This window comes from Thamnophis elegans, chromosome Z (assembly GCF_009769535.1).
Source record: "Thamnophis elegans isolate rThaEle1 chromosome Z, rThaEle1.pri, whole genome shotgun sequence".
Lineage (NCBI taxonomy): Eukaryota > Metazoa > Chordata > Lepidosauria > Squamata > Colubridae > Thamnophis > Thamnophis elegans.
In genome coordinates, this window is record NC_045558.1 from 127,285,915 (window position 1) to 127,311,234 (window position 25,320).

Genomic DNA, 25,320 nt, shown 5'->3' on the forward strand with positions numbered 1-25,320 from the left:
CAGGACCGGATGGATTAAACCCCAGCGTTCTGAAGGAACTGGCAGACGAGATCTCAGAACCACTGAACTATATCTTTCAGAGATCCTGGAGCACCGGGGAACTGCCAGAGGACTGGAAAAGAGCTGATATGGTTCCCATCTTCAAAAAAGGAGAAAAAAATAGATCCAGGAAACTACAGACTATCAGCCTGACCTCAATACCAGGAAAGATTCTGGAAAAGATAAACAAGCAATGAATTAGTGAACACCTAGAAGTAAACAAAGTAATAGCCAAAAGCCAACATGGGTTTGTGAAAAATAGATCATGCCAGACTAATCTTATTGCATTCTTTGACAAAGTGACAAAATTAGTGGACTAGAGGAATGCCATCAATATAGTTTACTTGGACTTCAGTAAGGCATTTGATAAGGTAGACCATAACCTACTACTAGAGAAAGTAGAAGAATGTGGGTTAGACAGCATCACCACCAGATGGATTCGTAACTGGCTGACCAACCGCACTCAACCTGTAGTCCTCAATGGAACTACATCTACATGGATGGATGGATGCAGTGGAGTACCCCAAGGCTCTGTTTTAGGCCCAGTACTCTTCAACATCTTCAATGATTTGGATGAGGGAATAAATGGGGAACTCATTTATCATTTGCAGATGACACCAAGCTGGCAGGAATAGCCAATGCTCCAGAAGACAGGCTTAAGATACAGAAGGATCTTGACAAACTTGAACATTGGGCACTATCTAATAAAATGAAATTCAATGGTGAAAAGAGTAAGATTCTACATTTAGGCAAGAAAAACAAAATGCACAGGTACAGTATAGGTGGTACCTTCCTCAATAGTAGTAACTGTGAGAGGGATCTTGGAGTCCTAGTGGACAACCATTTAAATATGAGCCAGCAGTGTGCAACAGCTGCCAAAAAAGCCAACACAGTTCTAGGCTGCATAAACAGAGGGATAGAATCAAAATCACATGAAGTGTTAATACCACTTTATAATGCCTTGGTAAGGCCACACTTGAAATACTGCATTCAGTTTTGGTCGCCACGATGTAAGAAAGATGTGGAGACTCTAGAAAGAGTGCAGAGAAGAGCAACAAAAATGATTAGGGGACTGGAGACTAAAACATATGAAGAACAGTTGCAGGAACTGGGTATGTCTAGTTTAATGAAAAGAAGGACTGGGGAGACATTATAGCACTGTTCCAATATCTCAGGGTTGTCAGAAAGAAAAGGGAGTCAAACCTCTCCAAAGCATCTGAGGGTAGAACAAGAAGCAATGGGTGGAAACTAATCAAGGAGAGAAGCAACATAGAACTGAGGAGAAATTTCCTGACAATTAGAACAATGAATCAGTGGAACAGAAGTTGCCTCCAGAAGTTGTGAATGCCCCAACACTGAAAATCTTTAAGATGATATTGGATAGCCATTTATCTGAAATGACATAGGGTTTCTTGCCTAGGTAGGGAGCTGGACTAGAAGACCTCCAAGGTTCCTTCCAACTCTGCTATTGTATTGTATTATTAAATTCAGATTCCTATTAACAGCAAAGGCCTTTTAACAACTCACCTGAGAAAGGGGGAAAATCTTGCTCCTGATTGGTTGCACAGAGTTTGAATTTCCAAGACTGTGGTGGTGTCTTCCCTTTGTCTAGACCAGAGATGTCAAACTCATGTTGTCATGTGACGTATTGCGACTCCCCCCCCTTCACTAAACCAGGTGTGGGCGTAGCCAGCACGTGACGAATCTGGCCCACGGGCCAAGAGTTTGACACCCCTGGTCGAGACTGTCAAATTGAGTTTATGGTTTGTCCCCCTTATTTCTTTTTTTCTGAATGTTCTCTGCCTGTTCTTGTAGCCATATCTATACCCTAAAAATAATAGAAATTGGTTCTTGAAAGATATTTCTTTTATGAGCTGAGCTGACAAGTGCTTAAATAAGCAAAGATTTATTCTTATTGTTCCTGTACAGATAGAGATTCAATGTCTAGAGCTGGGGAAACAGATTTGGGCTATTCTTTCCCTTTTTGCCATACTTTCTCTTCCACATTGCAGATCCTGGATACAAGAAGGATTCCCAGACATTTCTTAACAATATCAACTATGAAGAAGGCGATGAATTCTTCGACAAGAATTTGGCACTCTTTGAGGTGAGATCACTGCTCCTTACCCACTTCCACCATATACACACTCATGACCACAATGAAGCCCCAAATTTCCGTGGCTGTCAGATATTTTTGTTAAGTGAATTTTGTCCCGTTTACAATCTTTTTTGCCACTGCTGTAAAGTGAATCATTGCAGTTGCTGAGTTAATAACACAGTTCTTAAGTGAATCTGGCTTTCCCATTGACTTTGCTTGTCAGAAGGTCACAAAAGGTGATCACATGACTTTGGGACACTGCAACAGTCATAAAGATGAACCAGTTTCCAAGCATCCAAATTTTGATCAAGTGACCATTGGGATGCTGCAACGGTCATATGTGTGAAAAATGATCATCAGTCACTGTTTTCAGTGCCATTGTAACTTTGAATGGTCACTGAATGAACTGTTGTAAGTTGATATCAATATCAATCTATGTCTGTATTCTTTCTCCTTGTTCCCTGTAATATAATTTATGGATAAGACCTTTCATCTTAATTCAAGTTTCTGGGCTGTTACAAGTTCATAGAAAAAGTGCAGTTACTCTGAATTCTGCAGGTTGAACATTTTTTACCTGCCTTTTAAAGTCTACTCATATAATTGTAAAAAAAAAAAGTTTTGAAAGGGAGGCCAGTCTTGTTTGAGTTTTCTGAAAGTCTGTGGAAGATTTAATGAAGATGCAAAACAAGAATGCTTTGTAAATACATAAGCCTGTGGAATAACTAGCTTGTTTATAATCCACACTTGTTTCCTTTAATGTCCATCCTTCATCACTACTTTCAGTCCTTTATTGTTTCCCCCCCCTTCATCCATCCTAAAGGGATTTTTCATTTAAATTTGTTCTCATGTCTACTGTCTTCTGCCCCACTTTGAAGGAGGAGATGGATACCCGACCCAAAGTGTCTTCCCTGCTCAATCGAATGGCCAACTATACCAACTTGATGCAGGGAGCTCGGGAACACGAGGAGGCAGAGAATGTCCATCCAGGCAAGAAAAAGGTCACCAAGGTAAGGAATGGCTCCAAGAAGATTTATGGAAAGAGGAGGCCAAAAAAAAAGTGTTTGTCAGGGTTTGCTACAGAAATCACATCCAGAAAGCACAGATAACTGATTCAGCAGGATTCATTGACTTCTTTATATACATAATAACACATGAGTAAATGTGCAATACCAATAGTGGATTCTCCAATGTGGTAGTAGTTACAGGGGAAACACAAGACAGCAGAGAGAATAGCAGAGATGAGTTTCAGTTTCAATTCAGCAGACAGACTAGACTAGTTCTCTTGCACAGGCTCAGAGCTACATAGGTAAGCCACGCCCAGGCTCCGAACCATCTGGCATGACCCTCAGTCACCAAATAGTTCCATTGACCCAGTTGCCATGCCTATACATTGGCTGACCTTGTTACCATGTCCTATTCCAGTTCATGAATATTCTGACAGTGTTTAAGATCAGGATTGATAGAATTGATATTTTCCTCCCTGATTATAGTAGAACTAGAGAAATCTGCTATCCTCAACATTTGATTTCCCCAAAATATGCTCTGGGCTTCTTACATAAGCTTTCATTTTTGTGTGCTCTGTAAGGAATATTTCTAAATCCTTGACTTATGCATATAATTCTTGAGATTTAAATAAGTAGGATTAGATTAACAAAAGCTGGCAGAGATACTTTTTTAAATGTTGTTTTATATGCCTCACACATATGAGCTTTATTGACCTTTCTAGAATTTCTGAGAACATCAGCTTCCTCAGAAGCTTCACTTTGGTAGATCTTAAACATTACCTCAAAACTGATTATGCCCAGTGGACCTACTGATATTCAACTTCATTCCTTCTGACCACCATTGAGTCAGCACCTCGGAAAGCACTGTCATCTATCCTGAGCTCAAAGAACAGATTAACCTGAATCATGTAGTTAGTAACTCTTGAGAAGTAGACAGGATCAAAGAATCAAAGCCGAGGAATAGAGAAATTTCAAGTCTTCATTGTATAGATAGTCCTCCACTTAACGACCACAATTGAGCCCAAAATTTCTGTTGCTAAGCAAAACATTTCTTAACTGAATTTTGCTCCATTTTATGACCTTTCCTACTACAGTTGTTAAGAGAATTACTGTGGTTATTAGGTTGTAACGCCGTTGTTAAGTGCATCTGGCTTCCCTGTTGACTTTGCTTGTCAGGAGGTCGGGAAAGGTGATCACGCATGACCCTGGGACACTGAAACTGTCATAAATATGAGTCAGTTGCCAAGCGTCTGAATTTTGATCATGTGACCATAGGGATGCTGTAATAGTTGTGTAAAAAATGGTCATAAGTCACTTTTTTTCAATGTCATTGTAACTTTGAATAATTACTAAATGGACTGTTGTAAGTTGAGGACTTCTTTTATAGAAGTGTTGGGAAGCTTGGTCTTAACACTCTGCCCATCCTCCTCCTCTTCTATTAGATTCCACAGATGGGCACGTTCATGGGAGTCTACCTACCTTGCCTGCAGAACATCTTTGGAGTGATTCTTTTCTTGCGTCTTACTTGGGTTGTGGGTTCAGCTGGTGTGCTGCAAGCCTTTACCATTGTCCTTATTTGCTGCTGTTGTGTAAGTTACCCTCTCTTATCAAGTTTGTATCACAATATGTTACCGCAGTCTTTGATATACAGGAAAGCTTGGCGGGGGGGGGGGGGAAGGAAACTTCTGATCTTGAGGAAGGAGAAATTACACTCACCGACGTTAGCCTCCCATGGCTGAGATGCCAGTGCAAAAATAATCCTCTTTGTAGATGTAGTCAGTTTTTGTGTTGAGATCATTGGTGGTCTTTATTTCCATATCTGTTCTTCCCCGTCTTTGTTTAATCTATTTCTTTAATTTCTTTTCTTTAATCTATTTCAACTCCTACCCTCAAAATGATGCTATAGGGCACTGCACACCAGAACAACTAGGCACAGGACCGTTTTTTCCCCGAATACCATCACTTTGCTAAAAAACTAATTCCCACAACAATGTCAAATTATCTACTAAGACTCTATTACTATCCTTCTTCTCTTCCTTCCTAGTGTCTATCTCTTCCCACTTATGACTATAACCATGTGGCTGGTATCTTTACAATTTATATTGTTTTATTTGTTTCCTAGTATAACTTGATTGCTTATTAGTAACCTATGACTATCTCTAAGTGTTGTATCTTATTATTCTTGATGAATGTTTTATTTTTCTTTATATACACTGAGAGCATATGCACCAAAGACAATTTCTGGTGTGTCCAATCCCACTTGGCAAATAAAGAATTCTATTCCTTCCTATTCTATTCTATTCTATCAAAAAAAATTCTATTCCATTGTTCTGAATTTTTGCAAAGATCCTGACTGAAACCATTTTGCTTACTTCCACCTTGGTGTTTTGTCTTCGTTATCCTTAATAACAAAGAAAGCTAAAAGGAGAAGGGGCATAATTTGATTTTTATCAAAATGTAAAAGCTATTGGGCAGCACAGGAAGCAAATTTAGGTTTGGCACAATAATAGCCAAAAGTTATATAAGTTCCATCAGTGATTCTTAGCACAGGACAAACTAAGAATTTGCTTCTGCCTATATTTGTCTCCTCAATACTTCTGCTGTCTATTTCTTGTCTCCTCCTTAGACATTGCTGACAGCCATTTCCATGAGCGCCATTGCCACTAATGGAGTAGTGCCTGGTAAGTGCTAACATTTTAAAAACGGCCTTCCCCCAAGAGTGAAATTCAGCAGGTTCTGACAGGTTCTGAAGAACTGGTAGCTGAAGTTTTGAGTAGTTCGGAGAACTAGCAAATACCACCTCTGGCTGGCCCCAAAGTGGGGTGGGAATGGTGATTTTTCAGTATCCTTCCCCAGCCACAGCCACCAAACCACGTCCACAGAACCGAGAGTAAAAAAAAATTTGAATTTCACCACTGCCTTCTCCCATGTGTACAGTACCAGCTTTCAAATCAGATCATATTCAGAGGTTTTCCTGAATTCTCTCCTCAGAAATCTGGTTAGTTGATATGGGGAATGTCCCCCCTTTCACCGGTAGCCCACAAAGCATGGAATTCTTTCTCTAACCATGGTTATAACAATAGCACATGGACTTAAAAACCGCCCCATAGTGCTTTATAGCACTCTTTGAGTAATTTACATAGTGTCAGCATATTGCCCCCAACAATATGGCTCCTCATTTTACTGACCTCGGAAGGATGGAAGGCTGAATCAACCTTGAGCAGGTCAGAATCAAATTCAAGGATCGGCGGTGGGCAGAGTTAGCCTGCAATACTGCACTCTAACCACTGCACCACTAGGGTTAGAAGTAGTCCTTGACTTACAACAATTAGTGACTGACGTTACAATGAGACTGAAAAAAAGTGACTTATATGTCAGTTTTTCGCACTTATGACCATTGCAGCATGGCCACATGATCAAAATTCAGATGCTTGGCAACTGACTCAAATTTATGACAGTTGCAGTCATAAATTGCAGAGTCATGTGATCACCTTTTGTGACCTTTTAACAAGCAAAGTCAATGAGAAGGCCAGATTCGCTTAACAAAGTTACTAACTTTACAGTGATTCAGTTAGCAAGGGTGGCAAAGGTCATAAAATGGAGCAAAATTCACGTAACAACTGTCTCACTAATTTTGGGCTCAGTTGTGGTCGTAAGGTGAAGACAACTTATATTGTGTTTTGGGGAGCTGATGTTGTAGCTGCTGCTGGTTTTACTATTCTTGAGCTTGTTTTTGAAAGCCACAGGGCAGGTGCTTCTAAAAAGTGAGGGGGTTGGAATGAGTGAAAAAGCAGGGATAATAAGCCAATGAGCCTCTGCATCAGGGGTGATATTCGCTTACCTTCCCTACCGGTTTGCAAATGTGAGCGTGCACGCTCGCTTCACTCACATGTGCCATCTCCGTGCATGTGCACAGCCTTCTGTGTGTGTGCTTTTGGCAAAAAAAAAAGGGGGGGGGGCTAAATGGGATGCTGTAGAGCCAGGGCAGGTGGGCAGGGGCCCCTGCGATTTCCACTATCGGTTTGGGCGAACCAGTCCAAACCGGTAGAGTACTACCTTTGCTCTGCATCTTCTGTCCTTGTTGCCTCTCTGCAGCTGGAGGATCATACTTCATGATTTCACGAGCCCTGGGCCCTGAGTTTGGAGGAGCTGTAGGACTCTGCTTCTATCTCGGCACTACCTTTGCTGTTTCTATGTACATCTTGGGGGCTATTGAAATCTTCCTGGTAAGTATTCAGCACCTCACAGGATAATCTATAAGATACAAGACTTGTAATTGTAATTGTGAGGTGTGTTAGGTCCTGCCAGTCGGCTACAGCTCCTACAAGAAGCAGGAGGCTGCGGATCGCTGTGTCTCTTGCTACCATCATGCCAACGCCCCATCTTTTTGTATTTTCACTCCTCTGACTAGGCCGAAGGTGACGTGTGACTCATTCTTGCCTCCTCTCAGATGTACATTGCCCCCAAGGCAGCCATCTTCCACAGCGATGATCCCCTGAAGGAGCCGGCAGCCATGCTGAACAACATGCGGGTTTACGGCTCGGCCTTCCTGCTGGTTATGGTGCTGGTGGTGTTTGTGGGAGTGCGTTACGTGAACAAATTTGCTTCTCTTTTCCTGGCCTGCGTCATCGTCTCCATTCTGGCTATTTACGCTGGCGTCATCAAGTCCTCCTTTGCACCTCCTGATTTTCCGTAGGTTACTAGCATATTCCGAGATGGCTAACCAAACTCCCGTTGAAAGTTGTGGCCAGAGGCTGGCTTCCCCAGCATGCCGCCCCTAAAGGTGTTGGGAAATATAGAATGGCCAGTAAAAGAGCTCTGCTCTCCTTAGTGCTCTCTGAATTTGGTTGTTTTCTTGCAGATGTTTCGTTATCCAAACTAGCTAACATCTAGTGTAGTCTGCAACAAGCTAACATCTTGTCTAATCTGCAAGAAATCAACTCACCTCAGAGAGCACCAAAAGCATCTCATTTCAACCCTGAGGTACAAATATCCTCCTTTATTGATAATTTCCTTCCCAACCCTAGAATGTCTAGTTGTGTGTACAAACAGAACAACAGCTCACCATTCCCTCAGATAGTAGCATGTACCAACTTTCACATTTATGAAGTCCAACCAATTTGTTCATCCTTATTTCTCTCTCCATTCAGTGTGTGCATGCTGGGGAATCGTTCCCTCTCCCAGCACCATATTCAGACATGTGCCAAGACTAAGGAGTATGGTAACCTCACCATACCCACGTTCCTGTGGACACGTTTTTGCAACCACAGCAATCTCCTCAATGCCTCTTGTGATGAGTATTTCCAGCACAACAATGTCACTGCTATCCAAGGAATTCCAGGACTAGCCAGTGGTGTTATTGCTGGTGAGAAAGGGTTCCTTATGTCTTTGTCTAGCAAAATGTTGTTTCATTCTGTGTCGCTCTTTGAGTCATTTCTTAGATTTAGACTTAGAATAACTTTATTGTCACTTTGAATGTACACTGATCGGCATACATTAAAATGAAATTTCATTGCATACAGTTCTCAAAGGTCACCACCTCCAATATACACTACATAAACATGACAATACATACATACATACATACATACATACATATGCATGTACCCACATATAGTCTATAACACAGAGAAACAACACAGTCTAGTTCGGATGCATACATGTACATGGTGAGAAAAAAGAATTTTGCAAGTTTACCAGATAGACAGCATAGGGAACAAAGCTTTTATGGAATCTGCCAGAAATACTTTGAAACCTCCTGCCAGAGGGGAGCAACAGAAACAGACTGTGAAGTGGGTGTGTGGGGTCTCTAGCAATGCTCTGAGCTCTAACACATAGCGCTTATAAGCAATATCCTGAATAACAGCAAGCTATCTTCCTATAATCATCTCAGCTGCCCTTACCACTCTCTGTAAGGGCTTTCTATCTAAGGCACTGCTGCCACCAAACCATACAGTGATGCAGTTTGTTAAAACTCTTTTATTTGTGCCTCTGTAAAAAGTGGCCAGGATAGAAGGAGAAAGATTGTAGTAGTGACTGAAGTTTCTTTGGGCTACTTCTCGGTCTAATAGTTAAGAAGATCGTGGGATTGGAGGGGGTGGGGGGACACTATCACACTATCCAGAGCTCTTCAAATAAATGATGGGGTGATGGTGATAATGATGATGCCATAATTGCAGAGAATCTTTGGAGCAGCTATCTGACGAAAGGTGAAATACTTGAGAAGTCATCTTTGCACTCGGCTGATGTGGGAGGAGCTCTGAATCAGCAGTATGTCCTGGCTGATATCACCACTTCTTTTACCCTTCTTGTGGGTATATTTTTCCCTTCTGTCACTGGTAAGTGCCTGCATTGCAGTTGAGCTCTCTGTTCAGTGTGACTGCAAAAACCAAGCCATATTAGAAGGGCAGATTTGTTAGCTATGAGACCTGTATATAGCAGTTCACTTGGCGACCATTTGAAGTTACAACGGAACTGCTTATGGCCATTTTTCACACTTATGACCATTGCAGCTTCCTCATGGTCATGTGATTTACATTCACATGGTGTGCCCACTGACTCGCAGTTATGCTGTTGCAGTGTCCTGGGGTCTTGTGGATACCCTTTCTTAACTTTCAGAAAAGCAAAGTCAATGGGGAAGTTAGATTCACTTAACAACCATGATTTGACAACTCTAGTGATTCACTTAACAAATGTGGCAAGAAAAGTCTCACTTAGCATCATAAATTTTGCTCTCCGTTGTGATCGTAAGTTGAGGACTACCTGTATTTGGGCTCCTGAAGATTTCATCTGCAATTTCTCAACTTTAGTAAAAGGAGCTTGATCCTGGCCAGATTAAGACCAATAGAAAGGCGATGTTCAGATGTATTGTTGCTTCCCCCACCCGCCCCCGTGTTGAACCAACTCTGCTTGCCCAGTTAACATTTAATTTTATCAAAGCCAAAAGCTTTTATATAAAATACCAGTCAGCACTGTTCCTTATTATTACTTCATTCAGTCACATAAAATGTACATTCCAGAAATGGATCGACTCTTATATTTAAATTGTGTTGTCTTCATAGGAATCATGGCTGGGTCAAATCGTTCAGGAGACCTAAGGGATGCCCAGAAATCTATTCCCATTGGTACCATCCTGGCTATTCTCACCACCTCTTTTGTGTGTATCCTTTGAAGCAGCTGGAAGCACCTCTGGATAACCAGCTTTCTTACATTCCATTCCTTCTAAAATCAGTTTAATTGGAAATCAGGATCGATAAGGACTGCTTTGCATAGTTTTATGATCATTTTGACACAGGCATGGACATGTTTTATCTATTTGTGAATCTGGAGCCTGTAGAGAACTAGCAAACAATTTCAGTTGCTCTTTTAGACCAGTATCTGGGTAGAGCAGAATTTCTCAACTTTGCCACTTGAAAATATCTGGATTTCAACTCATAGAATTCCTGAGCCGGCATGTCGGCTGGGGAATTAGCTCAAGTCCAAACATCTTAAAAGTTGCTCAGGTTGAGAAATACTGGTGTAGAGAGAGCTGACAGAACATCATCTTCGTCATTCTTGACCAAAGAAAATGCCTTCCTTTGCTTCTGGAATTTGGATTCTTTTAATAATGCCAGTATGCTGCTTTAACAAATTCCAGATGTTTGGGGGCACGTTGAACCCAGAATCCCCTCCAATGAGGATCATTGCTTTGTTGCCTTGAAATTATGTTTCCTTGCCCACAGATACAAAGCTACTGGCAAGGAAATAATCAAAGCTGTTTACAATTTCAGCCCTGTAGTTCATCTTGAATTGATACCAGGACCATGCCTTTGTTTGGCTGATACCTGGCTGGGATATGTTAGGATTAATAAGCAAGAGAAGATAAAAATGATTTGATAGTTAGCTTATGAGAAGACTGGTTGTTCATTTTTACTACCTTGTTCTTTGCACAAAATTTACCTTTGACTCTTGCCACACTAGATCTTAGCAATGTAGTGCTGTTTGGGGCATGCGTAGAAGGCATTGTACTCAGGGACAAGTAAGTAATACCACCTTGGCTTTCTCTAAATCTTATAATTTTCCAATAGTAGAAACTGCTTGTACATTTGTGTGTGTGTGTGTAGATTTTAGATTTGGGTTGGCTATAAAGTTCCTTTCTGGTCAACATTGGGAATGCTTGATACATCCTTCTTTTTTTAAGCCGGATATTTATGATTAGAGATAGTTTGATGTATTGGTTAAGGCAGCAGTCCTCAACACCTGGGGCATGGCCCACTAATGGACTCTGGCCCATTTGGAAATGGGCTGTATTAGCAGTGGCCGATGCATGCGTGTGCACACGCAACTTGACTTGTGCACATGCGCACACACGTACATACCTCAACTTGGTTATCAGCGGGCCAGTTCCCCTGTCCCTCCCCACCAGGCCATGAAACCATAAAGGTTGAGGACTGCTGGGTTAAGGCATCAGGCTAGAAACTAGGAGACCAGGAATTCTAGATCTGCCTTAGGCACAAAACCAGCTGGGTGACCTTGAGGTATTTGCAAGCTCTCAGCCTTAGGAAGCACTTGCCAAGAAAACTTCAGGCAATTGCCAATACTCAAAGGCAGGTATGTGTTCACGCACACAAATTGTTGTTAGCAATTTCTTTTGCTCCTTTTCCGTGGCTTGGATCTAGTTAGAATGCAATTATACATCTATTTTTGCAGGAATAGAATAGAGTAGAATTCTTTATTAGCCAAGTGTGATTGGACAGACAAATAATAAAGGCCTTTTGAAGTTGCTTTCAATAAGGTAAAAGGTAAAGGCTCCCCTTGCCATATGTGCTAGTCGTTCCTGATTCTAGGGGGCAGTGCTCATCTCCGTTTCAAAGCCGAAGAGCAAGCATTGTCCACTGATGTCTCCATGGTCATGTGGCCGGCAGGATTAAATGCCGAAGGTTCACGGAACACTGTTAGCTTCTCACCAAAGGTGGTCCTTATTTTTTCTACTTGCATTTTTACATGCTTTTGAACTGCTGGGTTTGCAGAAGCTGGGACAAGTAATGGGAGCTCACTCCGTTACGCGTCACTAGGGTTTCAAACCGCCAAATTGTCGACCTTTCTGATCGACAAGCTCAGCGTCTTAGCCACTGAGCCACAGTGTTCCTTTTTGCTTTAAATATTATTTGCTAAATAGCAACAATGCCAAAGGCCTCACATCCATCTGGCCTCTTTATGAACTTTCCAGATACCTTGGGATGATCTCTTTGTGACAGAAGCTACTAGACCAGATGGGCTTCCCCTGATTCAGGAAAATTTTCACATATAGGAGTGCACACTATGAATTCGTATTATTTCTCATTGGAATTACAAGGATCTTTGCAATGAATTTGTATGGATCTAACAATAAATATAGTACAGGTAGTCCTCGACCTACGACAGTTCGTTTAGTGGCCATTCAAAGTTATGATGCTGAAAAAAGTGACTTAGGACCATTTTTCACACTTAACAACAGTATCCACATGATCACGCGATCACAATTCAGATGTGTGGCACCTGACTCATGTTTATGACAGTTGCAGTGTCCCAGGGTTGTGTGTGATCCCCTTCTGTTAACTTCTGACAAGGGAAGTCAATGGGGAAGCCAGATTCACTTAATAACCGCATTACTAACTTAACAACTGCAATCAATTATTCACTTAACCGCTGGGGCAAGAAAGGTCGTGAAATGGTCGTGAAACTCACTTAGCAAAAGTTTTCACTTAGCAGTATGAATTTTGGAACTCAGTTATGGCCGTAAGTCCAGGACTGCCTGTAGAGCATATCATTTCTTTCCCTAGTTTGCTTCAGATGTACTTCTAGCCGTGAAACACTTAAGGATTCAACTTAACAACATTTCATTCTTGTGTCCATCCGATAGATTTGGCGACACAGTAAAAGGGAACCTGGTAGTGGGCACCCTCTCCTGGCCATCCCCTTGGGTCATTGTCATTGGTTCGTTCTTCTCCACGTGTGGTGCTGGGCTGCAGAGCCTCACCGGTGCACCCCGGCTGCTGCAGGCCATAGCTAAGGACAACATCATACCTTTCCTGCGGGTGAGTGGCCAAATTTTGCTTTCAGATAGCAATAGTGCTTAGACTTATATACCACTTCACTATGCTTTTATAGCCTTCTCTAAGCGGTTTACAGAGTCAGTCTATTGCCCCCAACAATCTGGGTCTTCATTTTGCCCCCCCTCGGAAGGATGGAAGTCAACCTTAAACCTGGTGAGATTCGATCTGGTAAATTGCAGGCAGCAGAAGTAGCTGCACTCTAACCACTGCGCCACTGCGGCTCTTGGAGAGGATATGTAGGGTTAAACCGTATGCTCTCTGCTTCTCTCACACGTACATTCATTTTAGGTTTTTGGCCACGGTAAAGCCAATGGGGAGCCCACCTGGGCTTTGCTTCTGACCGCCGGCATTGCAGAACTCGGGATCCTGATTGCATCCTTGGACATGGTTGCCCCTATTCTCTCCATGTAAGTGTCCTCTTTCTTCTGGGTTGGGGTCCCCAAGGAAACGCCCAATGCTGACACCAACAGATGTTTTTTCTAGGTTCTTCCTGATGTGTTACCTCTTCGTCAACTTAGCTTGCGCCTTACAAACTTTACTACGCACTCCCAATTGGAGACCACGCTTCCGGTATTATCATTGGTAAGGACGCTCTACTACCTAATTGTTGAAAAGGGAGGGAACAAAAATGGTTGCAGAAAACGAAGAGGGTGTGGAAAATCTAGACTCCTAACTCCTTACAGGCCATTATGACAAAATAAATTTGGCCTGCAGATTATATGTAAGAGGACAAAGTGGGCCAGCAAGATCAATAAGTTGTTCGTCTTCTCTTTGGTTGAATTCTAGCTCCCATGGTCATTAGGAAACTCTGAGTGTGTGTGTAGCCTTCTTCCAATTTCTCTCCTCATAGGATACTCTCCTTTGTGGGCATGAGCATCTGTGTGGCGCTCATGTTCATCTCCTCCTGGTATTACGCAATTATTGCAATGGTGATAGCTGGCATGATCTACAAATACATTGAGTATCATGGGTGAGTTGCTCCTGAACTGTTTTGGATTGGTTCTGTGTGGCCTTTGCTCAGCGAGGATTTCTTGTCGTTAGAGTTACTCCCTCCCTAACCCCGATCCTAACCCCTGCCTTAACTTAATAATAAGCACCTGGGTTCTGCATACATGGCCTGAATACATGTTTTGCTCCGTTTGCAACAATTCTGGAAAGGACAGGCTTACTGTGACAAGCTTGTTTGGCTGAACTGTGCTTCCCTTGCAGGGCTGAGAAGGAATGGGGAGATGGCATCCGTGGCTTGTCCCTGAGTGCTGCCCGTTTTGCTTTGCTGCGCCTTGAGGAGGGGCCACCACACACCAAAAATTGGAGGTAGGGAAGCCACAGACTGCTTTCGGACTCTTGTTGCCTCAACATGGGGCAATGCTGCATAGAAAACACAAACTCAAATTCAGAATAGAGCTGGAAGGGACCGTGGAGGTCTTCCAGTCTAATCCCCTTGCTCAAACAGCAGACCCGGTACCAGGCTTGTCAAACTGGCGGCCGGCGGCCTAGATACGTCACGTGTAGGCCACGCCCACCCCGGCTCATGCAAAGGCAAAAAACATCGTGATCAGGCCCGTGACATGACCGAGTTTGACACCTGTGCCCTACACCATTTCAGACAATACACAGTCTCTTTTGAAAAACCTCCAGTGATAAACTGCCCGTAACCTCTGAAGGCAGGCTGTTCCACTGGTTAATTGTTCTGTTAGGAAATTTCTCTTTAGTTCTAGTTTGCTTCTCTCCTTGATTAGTTTCCATCCATAGTTTCTTGTCCCACCCTCAGGTGCTTTGAAAAATAAGCCAATTCCCTCTTCTTTGTAGCAGCCCCTCAGATACTGGAATACTGTTATCAAGTCCCCCTAGTCCAGTGGTTCTCAACCTTCCTAATTTCGCGACCCTTTAATACAGTTCCTCATGTTGTGGTGACCCCCAAACATAAAAAAAAAATTCATTGCTATTCTATAACTGTAGATTTGCTACTGTTATGAATCGTAATGTAGATATTGATATTGGAAGACTGCTATCATATCACCCTTAAGCCCTTCTTTTCATTCAACCAGACATACCCAGTTCCTGCAACTGTTCTTCATATGTTTGAGCTTCCAGTCCCCTAGTCCTCTTGGTTGCTCTTCTTTGCACTTTTTCTATACTAGAGTCTCCACATCTTTTTTATAGAGGCAGCCAACATATTGTCTGCTCCTAAATTTTGGGTCTGAAAAGAATCACATACTGGAGGCTGGACAACCTCGGCTGCTATATAACCATACACACACATACACAGAGACACACAGTGGCTTTATTCCCACAGCCTTCTTAACTAAGTTGCCTGCAGCTGCATTCACAAACTTGCTTACCCTCCCTGGATGGATCTTCAACCTGGTTTGGGGTTGTTTGCAGGAGTGCTCTTAACCTTGGTGGTGGTGGTAAGCTTAACCTTAATTTATTGGGCAAACGTCGTGCATTGTTTATTTTTATTTATTTTTTAAAAGTTTTTTTATTTTTTCTTTCAAGTTCATTCACAAATATACACTCTTATAATTACCATTAATTATATCATTATCATTAATCATTTATCGTTATTTTCTTAACAAATATATAGAATACAGTTTGGGTCACTTTCTTGCCACCCCATTTTATTTTGCAACAACCTTGCTCCTTCTGTCTTCTCTACCTCCCTTCTCTGCCTTCTTTCCTCCTCTCCCTCCCTTCTTCTTCCCCTCTCTTTCCTTCCCTCCTCCTCTTCTCCTCCTTCTTACCCTCTCTCCTACTTTTACTTCCCCTCCTTTGCTTCCCCTGCTTTAACCCTTTCTTCCTTTCCCTCCTCCTCCTTCCTCACTTCTTCTTTCCCTCTTTCCTCACCTCCTCCTCTCTTCTCACCCTCTCTCCTACTCTTAATTCCCCTCCCTTACTTCCTCTGCTTTTACCCTTTCCCTCCTTCCTACCTTCTTCCCCTCTCTTTCCTCCCCTCCTCCTCTCTTCTCCTCCCTTCTGCCCTCCTACTCTTGATTCCCCTTCTTTGCTTCCTCTGCTTTACCCTTTCTTCCTTTTCCTCCTCATCTTCCCTCCTTTCCGTTGTTGCCCTTACTTATTTACTTTCTCTCATGGGTTCTCAGAGTGGCATTTCAGGAAATCCAACTTTATATTTTCATACATATCATTTCCTCTGTTATTTTATTTCTAATATTAATTCCACTTGTATCATTTTTTAAATTGTTATCTTGCATTGCATTTTTTTTTCTCTTTTCCTTTGTGCATGGTTTATGGTACTTTAAGCAAGCAGGTTTTCATTGTGTGAATGGGGCCAATTCAGGCTCCTGAGCTTGGCTCTTGATGACAGGTCTGGTTGTGGATTTAGATTTAGTTAAAGTTAGCTGGCCAGCGGCACGGAAAACATAGCTAAGCACATGCCCCGCACAATTATAGGCCGGAGCAGGACCTAAGCCCCTCCCTCCCTCGCAGGAACACTTTCCCTCCATTATGAAGTCTCCAGGGCTAATTGTACAGGGTGTGCATGCGTACCTATGTTTTTTACGGCGTGGAGCCACAGCGACGCTCTGCGTGGCCATTCCAGAGCCTAGGATTTCAAGGAACGTGAGGTGGATTCTAAACTCTAGAGTTGCGCTGGTCTCAGTGATCCCTGTGAATTGGTCATTCGACCCCAAAAGTCCTTCTTTTCTCTAAATTAGACAAACCCAAATCCTGCAACCATTCCTCATGTTTTTAGCCTTCAGGCCTTTAATCATCTTGGTTGCTCTTCTTTGCACTTTTTCCAAAGTCTCAATGTCTTTTTTAACACTGTGACTAAAACTGGATGCACTATTTCAAATGTGGGCTTCCTAAAGTTTTATCAAACGGAATACTTATGGATGTTGATTTACCTATATCATTTGCTGCAGAATAAATTCTTACACCTGTGTGCTTTGGGGCAAAAGTCTAAATTCATCTGCTCCTTCAACTCTTTAACATGCGCATGTTGGGCTTCCATTTCTCTCCAGGCCACAATTGTTGGTGCTGTTAAAGTTGGATGAGGATCTCCATGTGAAGCATCCACATCTGCTCACCTTTGCTTCCCAGCTGAAAGCTGGCAAAGGACTCACTATTGTAGGTTCGGTCATGGTGGGCAACTTCCTGGAGTGTTACAGTGAAGCACTGGCTGCTGAACAGGTGAGATTTCATGGAAGTGCATTTCAGCTGAGCGGGTGCCACCGTTTAAGGTAGGACACTACAAGAAGAGCAGCTATATCAGTGTAAAGCAAAGCTTTTGGATAATTAGGGACAAGAAAATTAGGAGAACGCCTGATATTTCATCTTTCAGTTGGTTCAGTGATGTCTCTTCTCCAGCTAACATGTTTCCCAAGAGCTCAGGAATTAAGGTGCACTTCGCAATCTGGCTACCTAAAATCATCTAGCTGTACTTTTGTTAAAAGGGGTTTTCCAAGCTTGCCATATCATGAAATGTAAATTAGAATTTTGTGTTCAGTCAAGCTAACGTTTATGTGTTGGATGATGCCATCATAAGGTTAGAATAGAATTGGGAACAGGAACAGACCCTGGAAGTCCTAGTCCAACACCCAGCTCAGGCAGGAAACCCTGTACCGGTGATCGCTTACCTTTTTGTCCTCACCTGCCAACACAACAATGTATGCGGGTGTGTCCACATCCACAATGCAATGCGCCCCACCTCTTATGCATGCGTGCATGAACCCCCCCCCCCTCATGCCACATTTGGGCCTAGCAGGCATCTCTGAAGCCTCCTGGGACCAAACACAGGCGGGAGGGGGGGTCACTGCAACCCCCCCACACCCCATTTTGAGCCTAGCAGACCTCCCTGAAGCCTCCTGGGACCAAAAATGAGGCACGGGGGAGCGCCACTCCCCCCAGCCCATTTTGGGCCTAGCAGACTTCCCTGAAACTTACTAGGTCCAAAAACTGGATGTGAGGGGCATGCCGCACCACCTCCATCATCCCTCCGCACATGCACACGTCTCCCCTATGTGCGGCAGAGACCCAAAAATTAGCTGGCCGGTGGGAGGCGTGCGTGCCATAGGTTTGCCATGTTAGCAGCATCTATAGAGAGCATCTAATATCTAAAGGTTACCCATGACCTACGACCACAATTGAAATTTTTTTGCGGCTAAGCGAGACAGTTGTTGTTAAGTTGTTTGTCCCATTTTGCAAGATTTCCTGCCACAGTGGTTAAGTGAAACACTGCAGATGCTAAGTTAGTAAGACAGTTGTTAAGTGAATGTGGATTCCCCATTGACTTTGCTTATCAGAAGGTCCTACAGGGGATCGCATGACCCTGCACACGGCAACCATTATTAAAAATAAACCAGTTGCCAATCATCCAAGTATTGATCACGTGACAGTATGCTGCGACAGTCAGAAGCGTAAAAAAAGTCATAAGTCGTTTTTCAGTGTAGTCATAACTGAATGGTCAGAAAACAAACTCTTGTAAATGAAGGGCTACCTGTATATTACAAATTTTTGCTCTTCTTCAGAACAGAATCATCAGATACTTTCTAATGAATCCATGCACTGTGTTCAGGTCTAAAGGACCATCTTTATATGTAAATCCTCATAGCTCTACATTACAATATAGGTCCATGATGGCATGCATGCCCAAAGTGGCATGCAAAGCCATGTTGCCCGGCATGCCCAGCCTTGCCTCTTTGTTTTCTGGGGTGCATATGCATGCAACAATCAGCTCTCCTTCGTGCACATGGCTGTGCCGAAAACCAGCCTGCACATGTGGGCCAACAAGCTGATGGTTGGTTGGCCCCTGGAGGTTTGGCTTTTCTGGAGCGCGGCTTTGACGAGGGTGCGTGCCCATTTCCGTGCGACCTTTTCGGCACTTGGTGCCAGAAAGGTTCGCGGTCGCTTATATACGTAGTCCCCAACCTGCGACCACAATTAAGCCCAAAATGTATGCCGCTAAATGAGAAATTTATTATGTTGAGTTCTGGCCCATTTTACAACTTTTCTTGCCACATTCTTGTAAGTGAATTGCTGCAGTTGTTAAATTAGTAAACCAGTTGTTGAATGAATCTGGTTTCCCCGTTGACTTTGCTTGTCAAAGGGGACAACCGTCAAAAATGTGAATAAGTTGTGAAGCAACTGAATGTAAATCACGTGGCCATGAGGATGCTGCAGCTGTCATAAGTCTGGAAAAACGATCCTAGGTCACTTTTTTCAGTGCCGTTGTAACTTTGAGCGGTCATTAAATAAACTGTTGTAAGCCAAGGATTACCTGTGAAGTTTCCTCTGAGTAGCTTTTTGCAGCTTTGCCTTTAAGCTGCTTTAAGAGCCGTGGTGGCGCAGTGGTTAGAATGTGGTACTGCAGGCTATTTCTGCTGAATACCGGTTCCCTGCAGTTTGACGATTTGAATCTCGCCAGGCCGAGTCAGCCTTTCCATCCTTCCGAGGTGGGTAAAATGAGAGCCCAGATTGTTGAGTGCAATAGGCTGACTCTGTAAACTGCTTAGAGAGGGCTGTGAAGCACTATGAAGCGGTAAATAAGTCTAAGTGCTATGGCTATTGCTATCTTGCTGGGCTTCATCTGCCCATGAAAAATCCAGCTTTCCCTTTTTGTCTTAAGTGCTTTTGCTGTTGCTGTTTCAGACCATCAAACATCTGATGGAGGCAGAACGTGTGAAAGGCTTCTGCCAGATCGTGGTGGCTGCTAAGGTGCGAGAGGGCATCTCTCACCTCATTCAGTCCTGCGGGCTGGGCGGCATGAAGCACAACACGGTGGTGATGGGCTGGCCGAATGCCTGGCGCCAGAGTGAGGATGCCCGTGCTTGGAAGACCTTTATTGGTACGGTTTCCCTACGGGGCAAAGCAGTTGGGGGGCGTGAGGTCCCGAGAGTCAACTGAATCAATTGTGTAAGTTCCTCTTCCTGTTCTCCAGGCACTGTCCGTGTGACCACTGCTGCCCGCCTGGCCTTGCTCGTGGCAAAGAACGTGGCTTTTTACCCTAGCAACGCAGAGCCTTTTTCCGAGGGCAACATTGATGTCTGGTGGATTGTGCACGATGGAGGGATGTTGATGCTCCTCCCCTTCCTTCTCAAGCAGCACAAGGTGATGATGGGCAGGCACTGCTGAGAGTCAGAGCCGGCGTTAATTGGCAGAGTGGAGTTTACTGATTTCCCTCTCTCCTTGCTTCCAAGGTGTGGCGTAAGTGCAAAATCCGCATCTTTACAGTAGCCCAACTGGAGGACAATAGCATACAGATGAAGAAAGATCTGGCCACCTTCCTTTATCACCTTCGTATCGAGGCAGAGGTGGAGGTCGTTGAGATGGTGAGTGACACAATTTGGTGTGGGGGTTAGAAACACATCTAGCAATAGCAGTACCACTTTGACTTATATATCGCTTCACAGTGCTTTACAGCCCTCTCTAAGTGGTTTACAGAGCCAGTCTGTTGCCTTGATCCTCCTTTTACTGATCTGAGAAGGATGGAAGGCTTGAGTCGTTGAGACTCGAACTGCTGAAATGCTGGCAGTCGAAAGTCAGCAGAATTAGCCTGCAGTACTGCATTCTAACCACTGTGCCACCTTGGCTTTGTCTAATGGGGGGAAAAGAGATTAGAGGCATAACTAATAGATAGAAACATATCCAATGAGGGAAAAGAGATTAGAGCTATACAGCTTGTCCTTGACTTAAGACCACAGTTGAGCCCAAAACTTCTGTTGTCAAGTGAGACGTTGGTTAAGGGACATTTGCCCCATTTTATGACATATCTTGCCACCATTAAGTGAATCACTGCAGTTGTTAAGTTAGAAACACGGCTGTTAAGTGAATCTGGCTTCCCCATTGACCTTGCTTGTCAGAAGGTTGCAAAAGGGGATCATGTGGCCCTGGGATACCGCAACCATCATAAATACATGCCACTTGCCAATTTTGATTACATGACCATGGGCATGCTGCAACAGTCATTAAGGGTGAACAATGGTGATAAGTCACTTTTTCAGTGCCATCAGCGCTTTGGCCACTAAATGAATTGTTGTAAACAGAGGCGTATTTAATTGGGAAAAAATGGATTAGAGACACATCTAATGGATAGAGACATATCCAATGAAGAAAAAGGGATTAGAAATATATCTGATGGACAGAGACATATTTAATGGGGCAAAAGGGATTAGAGATATTTGATGGAAGCCACACTCATACTCATTCCTGGTTCCTTTAGCATTGCCCATTACCTGCCCCCAAGTTACAAATTGACTTCTTTCACCATGGGAACAAGGATCAAAAAGAGATGTTAAAAAAAATGTGTTCCCTTTCAAGGAAAGAATTAGAGGCTGGTTGCTCTTCTTTTGCACAGAATGACTGTAGACATGTATATTCCTAGAGAAGTCCATCTGTGCAGATGTGCCATTGGTTGAAATATGGCTAAGGTTACGAATGACAGAATAATATTGGACCTAGCCAGGGGTTACAATGCAATACAATACAATACAATACAATACAATACAATACAATACAATACAATACAATACAATACAATACAATACAATACAATACAATACAATAGCAGAGTTGGAAGTGACCTTGGAGGTCTTCTAGCCCAACCCCCTGCCTAGGCAGGAAACCTTATACTGTTTCAGACAAATAGCTATCCAACATCTTCTTAGAGACTTCCAGTGTTGGGGCATTCACAACTTCTGGAGGCAACTTCTGTTCCACTGATTAATTGTTCTAACTGTCAGGAAATTTCTCCTCAGTTCTAAGTTGCTTCTCTCCTTGATTAGTTTCCACACATTGCTTCTTGTTCTACCCTTAAGTGCCTTGGAGAATAGATTGACTCCCACTTCTTTGTGGCAACCCCTGGATGTTGTGGTTTGTCAGATGAGTCAGAGGAGGCGGAATGGGTGCCTGGAATCGGAGCCTGCGGAAGGCTCTAAGGAGCAAGAGGACTCAGAGCCAGATGGCAGAGCAGGACCCCTCAGGCAGAGAGCATTTTGGGGCCTGAGCTAAGCGAAGGGGAGGAACAGCTGGCTCCCATCCCAGATGCGAGTATGCACAGAGAGGAAAAGGGAGCAATAGAGGGCATGGGGCCGGCTATTCAGGAAAACATGGAACCGTTAACAAGCCCCTCCCTGGCTGCAACATAAAGAGGAGGGGTGTGGGAGGCGCCGGTTGCTGTAGGCTACCGTCTATGCTACAGGAGATATCCCTCCGTTGAATTTCTTTGCCAGGATTTCTTTGCCAATACTCAGGTTGCTCAGGACTTTTTGTGTTGGGATAGAGGTGCTATTGGAGGCTCCCTGTGGGGAACTCAGAGACGTTGCAATTAGCTCAGCCGGTGTGAGCAGAGACTGCTACTGCTTGTTGAAACATCTAAAGACTGGTTACCTGGGGTTTTGTCCATGAATGCAGTTTATGTTTGTTTGTTTATTAACATTTGTAGGCCGCCCTTTTCCCTGAGGGGACTCAGGGCGGCTCACATAAAAGTCAGGAAGGGGTATACAAACAATGACGTAGACACATATAGTAAAAAATAATAAGCAACATTCATTCATCATTCGGGAGGGGCGGCTATCTTTGTCCCCAGGCCTGACGGGCTAGCCAGTTCTTAAGGGCTGTGCGGAAGGCCTGGACGGTGGTTTATTCCTGCCTTGTCAAATAAGAAGGGTTTTTTTCCTCACAAGGAAGCAGTTGAGTAGTACTCGAGAAAACTGGGTCAGAATGTGGGGCTGGGAGGGTTGTCCAATATCAGCTGTCCCTTTTCTTCTCTTGCAGCATGACAGCGATATCTCTGCCTACACGTATGAACGCACTTTGATGATGGAGCAGCGCTCCCAGATGTTGCGCCAAATGCGCCTCTCTAAAACAGAACGGGAACGCGAGGTGAACTGGGCTGAACCAAAGGTGGGGAAAAATAGGCTGAAAAAGAGCAACCGATTTGGGTTTCTTTTTCACTAAAGCATCAGTGATGCCTTCCTTGTATATAGGCCCAGCTTGTGAAAGACAGGAACTCAATGTTGCGGCTGACCAGCATTGGCTCAGATGATGATGAAGAGACAGAGACCTACCAGGAGAAGGTGCACATGACCTGGACCAAGGACAAATACATGGCTTCTCACGGACACAAATTCAGGACCCTGGAGGGTTTCCAAGATCTGCTCAACATGCGTCCGTAAGATGTCAATTACTGGGTTATTTCTGATATATGTCATTAAACTTTTCCTATTTGCCATTTGTGGTGGCGTAGTGCTTAGAAGGCAGTATTGCTGGCTAATTCTGCTAACTGACAACTGCCAGCAGTTTGGAAGTTCAATTCACACCGGTTCACGGTTGACTCTGCCTTCCATCCTTCTGAGGTTGGTAAAATGAGGACCCAAACTGTTGGGAACAATATGCTGATTCTGTAAACCATTTAGAGAGGGCTGTAAAGCGGTATATAAGTCTAAGTGCTGTCGCTATTGCTATTCTGCTTCCAAATTCTTCTTGGAAAGTGATACGAAACCTAGCTTAATCTTACCACAATCCTGTCTGGGTTTTATTATAAATGTGTTTCATATTTTCCACCATAGATCTCATTGTTTCCCATGAGTAATGCTCTTCATTTCCAGCATGTGCCAGGGTTCTTCCTGTATTGATTTATTTCATATGGCGTTAATGTTTGGAAATGTTTGGAAATGTTTATTCCATTTGTATGCCTCCCTATTCCCGAGGGACTCAGGGCGGCTAACAAACAAAGGTGGGGGGGAATACAAACAACAAAACATGTTATGTTAATGCATAACAGCAGTGCATACAATTCACAAAAATGGCATATAAAATGTGTTTCAAAATATAAAACACCCAGGATCGTGAATTATTTTAAAAACCCACAATATTAATGATAAATTAAATTAAATTATGTACTAGAGTGACTAAGTTTATGTCCTGATATCTAGATAGTTTAGCCATTGGACAGCAGTGCCCTCGAGGGTGGAGTTCTTGCAGGGTCTGGGGCACCTTTTGAGGGGGCATTCTGTTGTAATATGATCTAAAGTTTACAGGATGGTCCCTTAGTCACAGTATTATCAACCAATCCCCATTGGAATTTCCAATATTGGCACCTGCCGTGGTTGGTTCAGATTTGGTTGAGTGTATTGTAGCCTACCAGTGGTCAGCAGAGCTGGACAGTGAGGTGGTTAGAGAGGAACATGGGCCAATCCTGGAGGCTGGGAAAGGCTCAGCCAAGGGCTGTGCATTGGAGGCAGAGATGAGGCCGAGGCTGTTTGGCAGTGATCAGGTACCTACGGAGCTAGATAGTAGTGAGGCAGAGAAACAGCTAGAGCCTGTTTACAGTGTGCGCATGCGCAGATTTGCCAGAAGAAAAGAACAACTCAGAAATCAGGGTAGACTTGGCAGTAAAGTCACAGGAGGAAAGTGATTGGCCCCTCCCATAGGAAATAAAAGAGGAGTGAAAGAGAAGTGGAAGGAAACAATTCGTTCGTCGTTAGATTCATTTCGGGAGTGTGAAAATCTGTCCGTGAATCTCAAGAGACTCTGTGCCTAGCCTTTCCTTTCACAGAACCTCATTTGGAAAATATTTACATGGCAGCTTTCCAAGATTTCACATTCATTTAATAAAAGGTTTTTTTTCAGGTCCAGGACTCTGCCTTGTGCTTTTTGGGGAAGCCTAGATCAGAACAGAGCATTGACCTGTTTTTCCTTGGAAGAGGGACATTGTGTTGGGTCGGACACTAAATTAAACTGATCTGGGTTAGAAGTTGCCCATTAGAAGTTTTTGCTAATACTTTTAGTTTGCTTTTCTGCAATTACCACGTCATTCCCTCTTCTTTTAGGAAGGAATGTCTGGCTGTGTTATTTTCAGTTTCTAATCCATAATAAATACCTTATTTTCTTACAAGCCAGTCTTAGGCTAGAGATTAGAAATACTGGTAAAGCTTGCTATATGGATATATTTATATGGTTTTGCTATTTTATTCCTCTATCCCCAATTTAGGGATCAGTCTAACGTGCGACGTATGCACACAGCTGTCAAGCTCAATGAAGTTATTGTCAACAAGTCCCATGAGGCTAAGCTTGTGTTGCTGAACATGCCTGGGCCACCACGAAACCCTGAAGGCGATGAAAACTGTATCCTTTTCTACCGGGTACT

The 25,320-nt window shown here is 43.4% G+C and overlaps 1 protein-coding gene across 6 annotated transcripts in view; it reads left to right on the top strand.

Moving 5' to 3' along the window:
- The window catches only part of SLC12A6 (solute carrier family 12 member 6), a 54,209-nt gene that overhangs the window by 27,321 nt on the left and 1,568 nt on the right, over nt 1–25,320 (top strand). For 4 of the 6 annotated variants that reach the window (XM_032234912.1, XM_032234915.1, XM_032234917.1 and 1 more), the window contains 22 exons: nt 2,052–2,146; nt 3,013–3,144; nt 4,584–4,730; nt 5,768–5,822; nt 7,237–7,367; nt 7,592–7,833; nt 8,292–8,506; nt 9,321–9,479; nt 10,203–10,301; nt 11,101–11,158; nt 13,022–13,196; nt 13,503–13,621; nt 13,698–13,796; nt 14,065–14,184; nt 14,424–14,528; nt 17,198–17,366; nt 19,824–20,019; nt 20,113–20,282; nt 20,372–20,503; nt 22,947–23,075; nt 23,159–23,343; nt 25,165–25,298. In XM_032234912.1, coding sequence (XP_032090803.1) covers nt 2,052–2,146; nt 3,013–3,144; nt 4,584–4,730; nt 5,768–5,822; nt 7,237–7,367; nt 7,592–7,833; nt 8,292–8,506; nt 9,321–9,479; nt 10,203–10,301; nt 11,101–11,158; nt 13,022–13,196; nt 13,503–13,621; nt 13,698–13,796; nt 14,065–14,184; nt 14,424–14,528; nt 17,198–17,366; nt 19,824–20,019; nt 20,113–20,282; nt 20,372–20,503; nt 22,947–23,075; nt 23,159–23,343; nt 25,165–25,298 — 3,066 coding nt within the window. The remainder of the gene's footprint in view (nt 1–2,051; nt 2,147–3,012; nt 3,145–4,583; nt 4,731–5,767; nt 5,823–7,236; nt 7,368–7,591; nt 7,834–8,291; nt 8,507–9,320; nt 9,480–10,202; nt 10,302–11,100; nt 11,159–13,021; nt 13,197–13,502; nt 13,622–13,697; nt 13,797–14,064; nt 14,185–14,423; nt 14,529–17,197; nt 17,367–19,823; nt 20,020–20,112; nt 20,283–20,371; nt 20,504–22,946; nt 23,076–23,158; nt 23,344–25,164; nt 25,299–25,320) is intronic. The other 2 variants (XM_032234914.1, XM_032234916.1) reach the window with 1 other exon arrangement.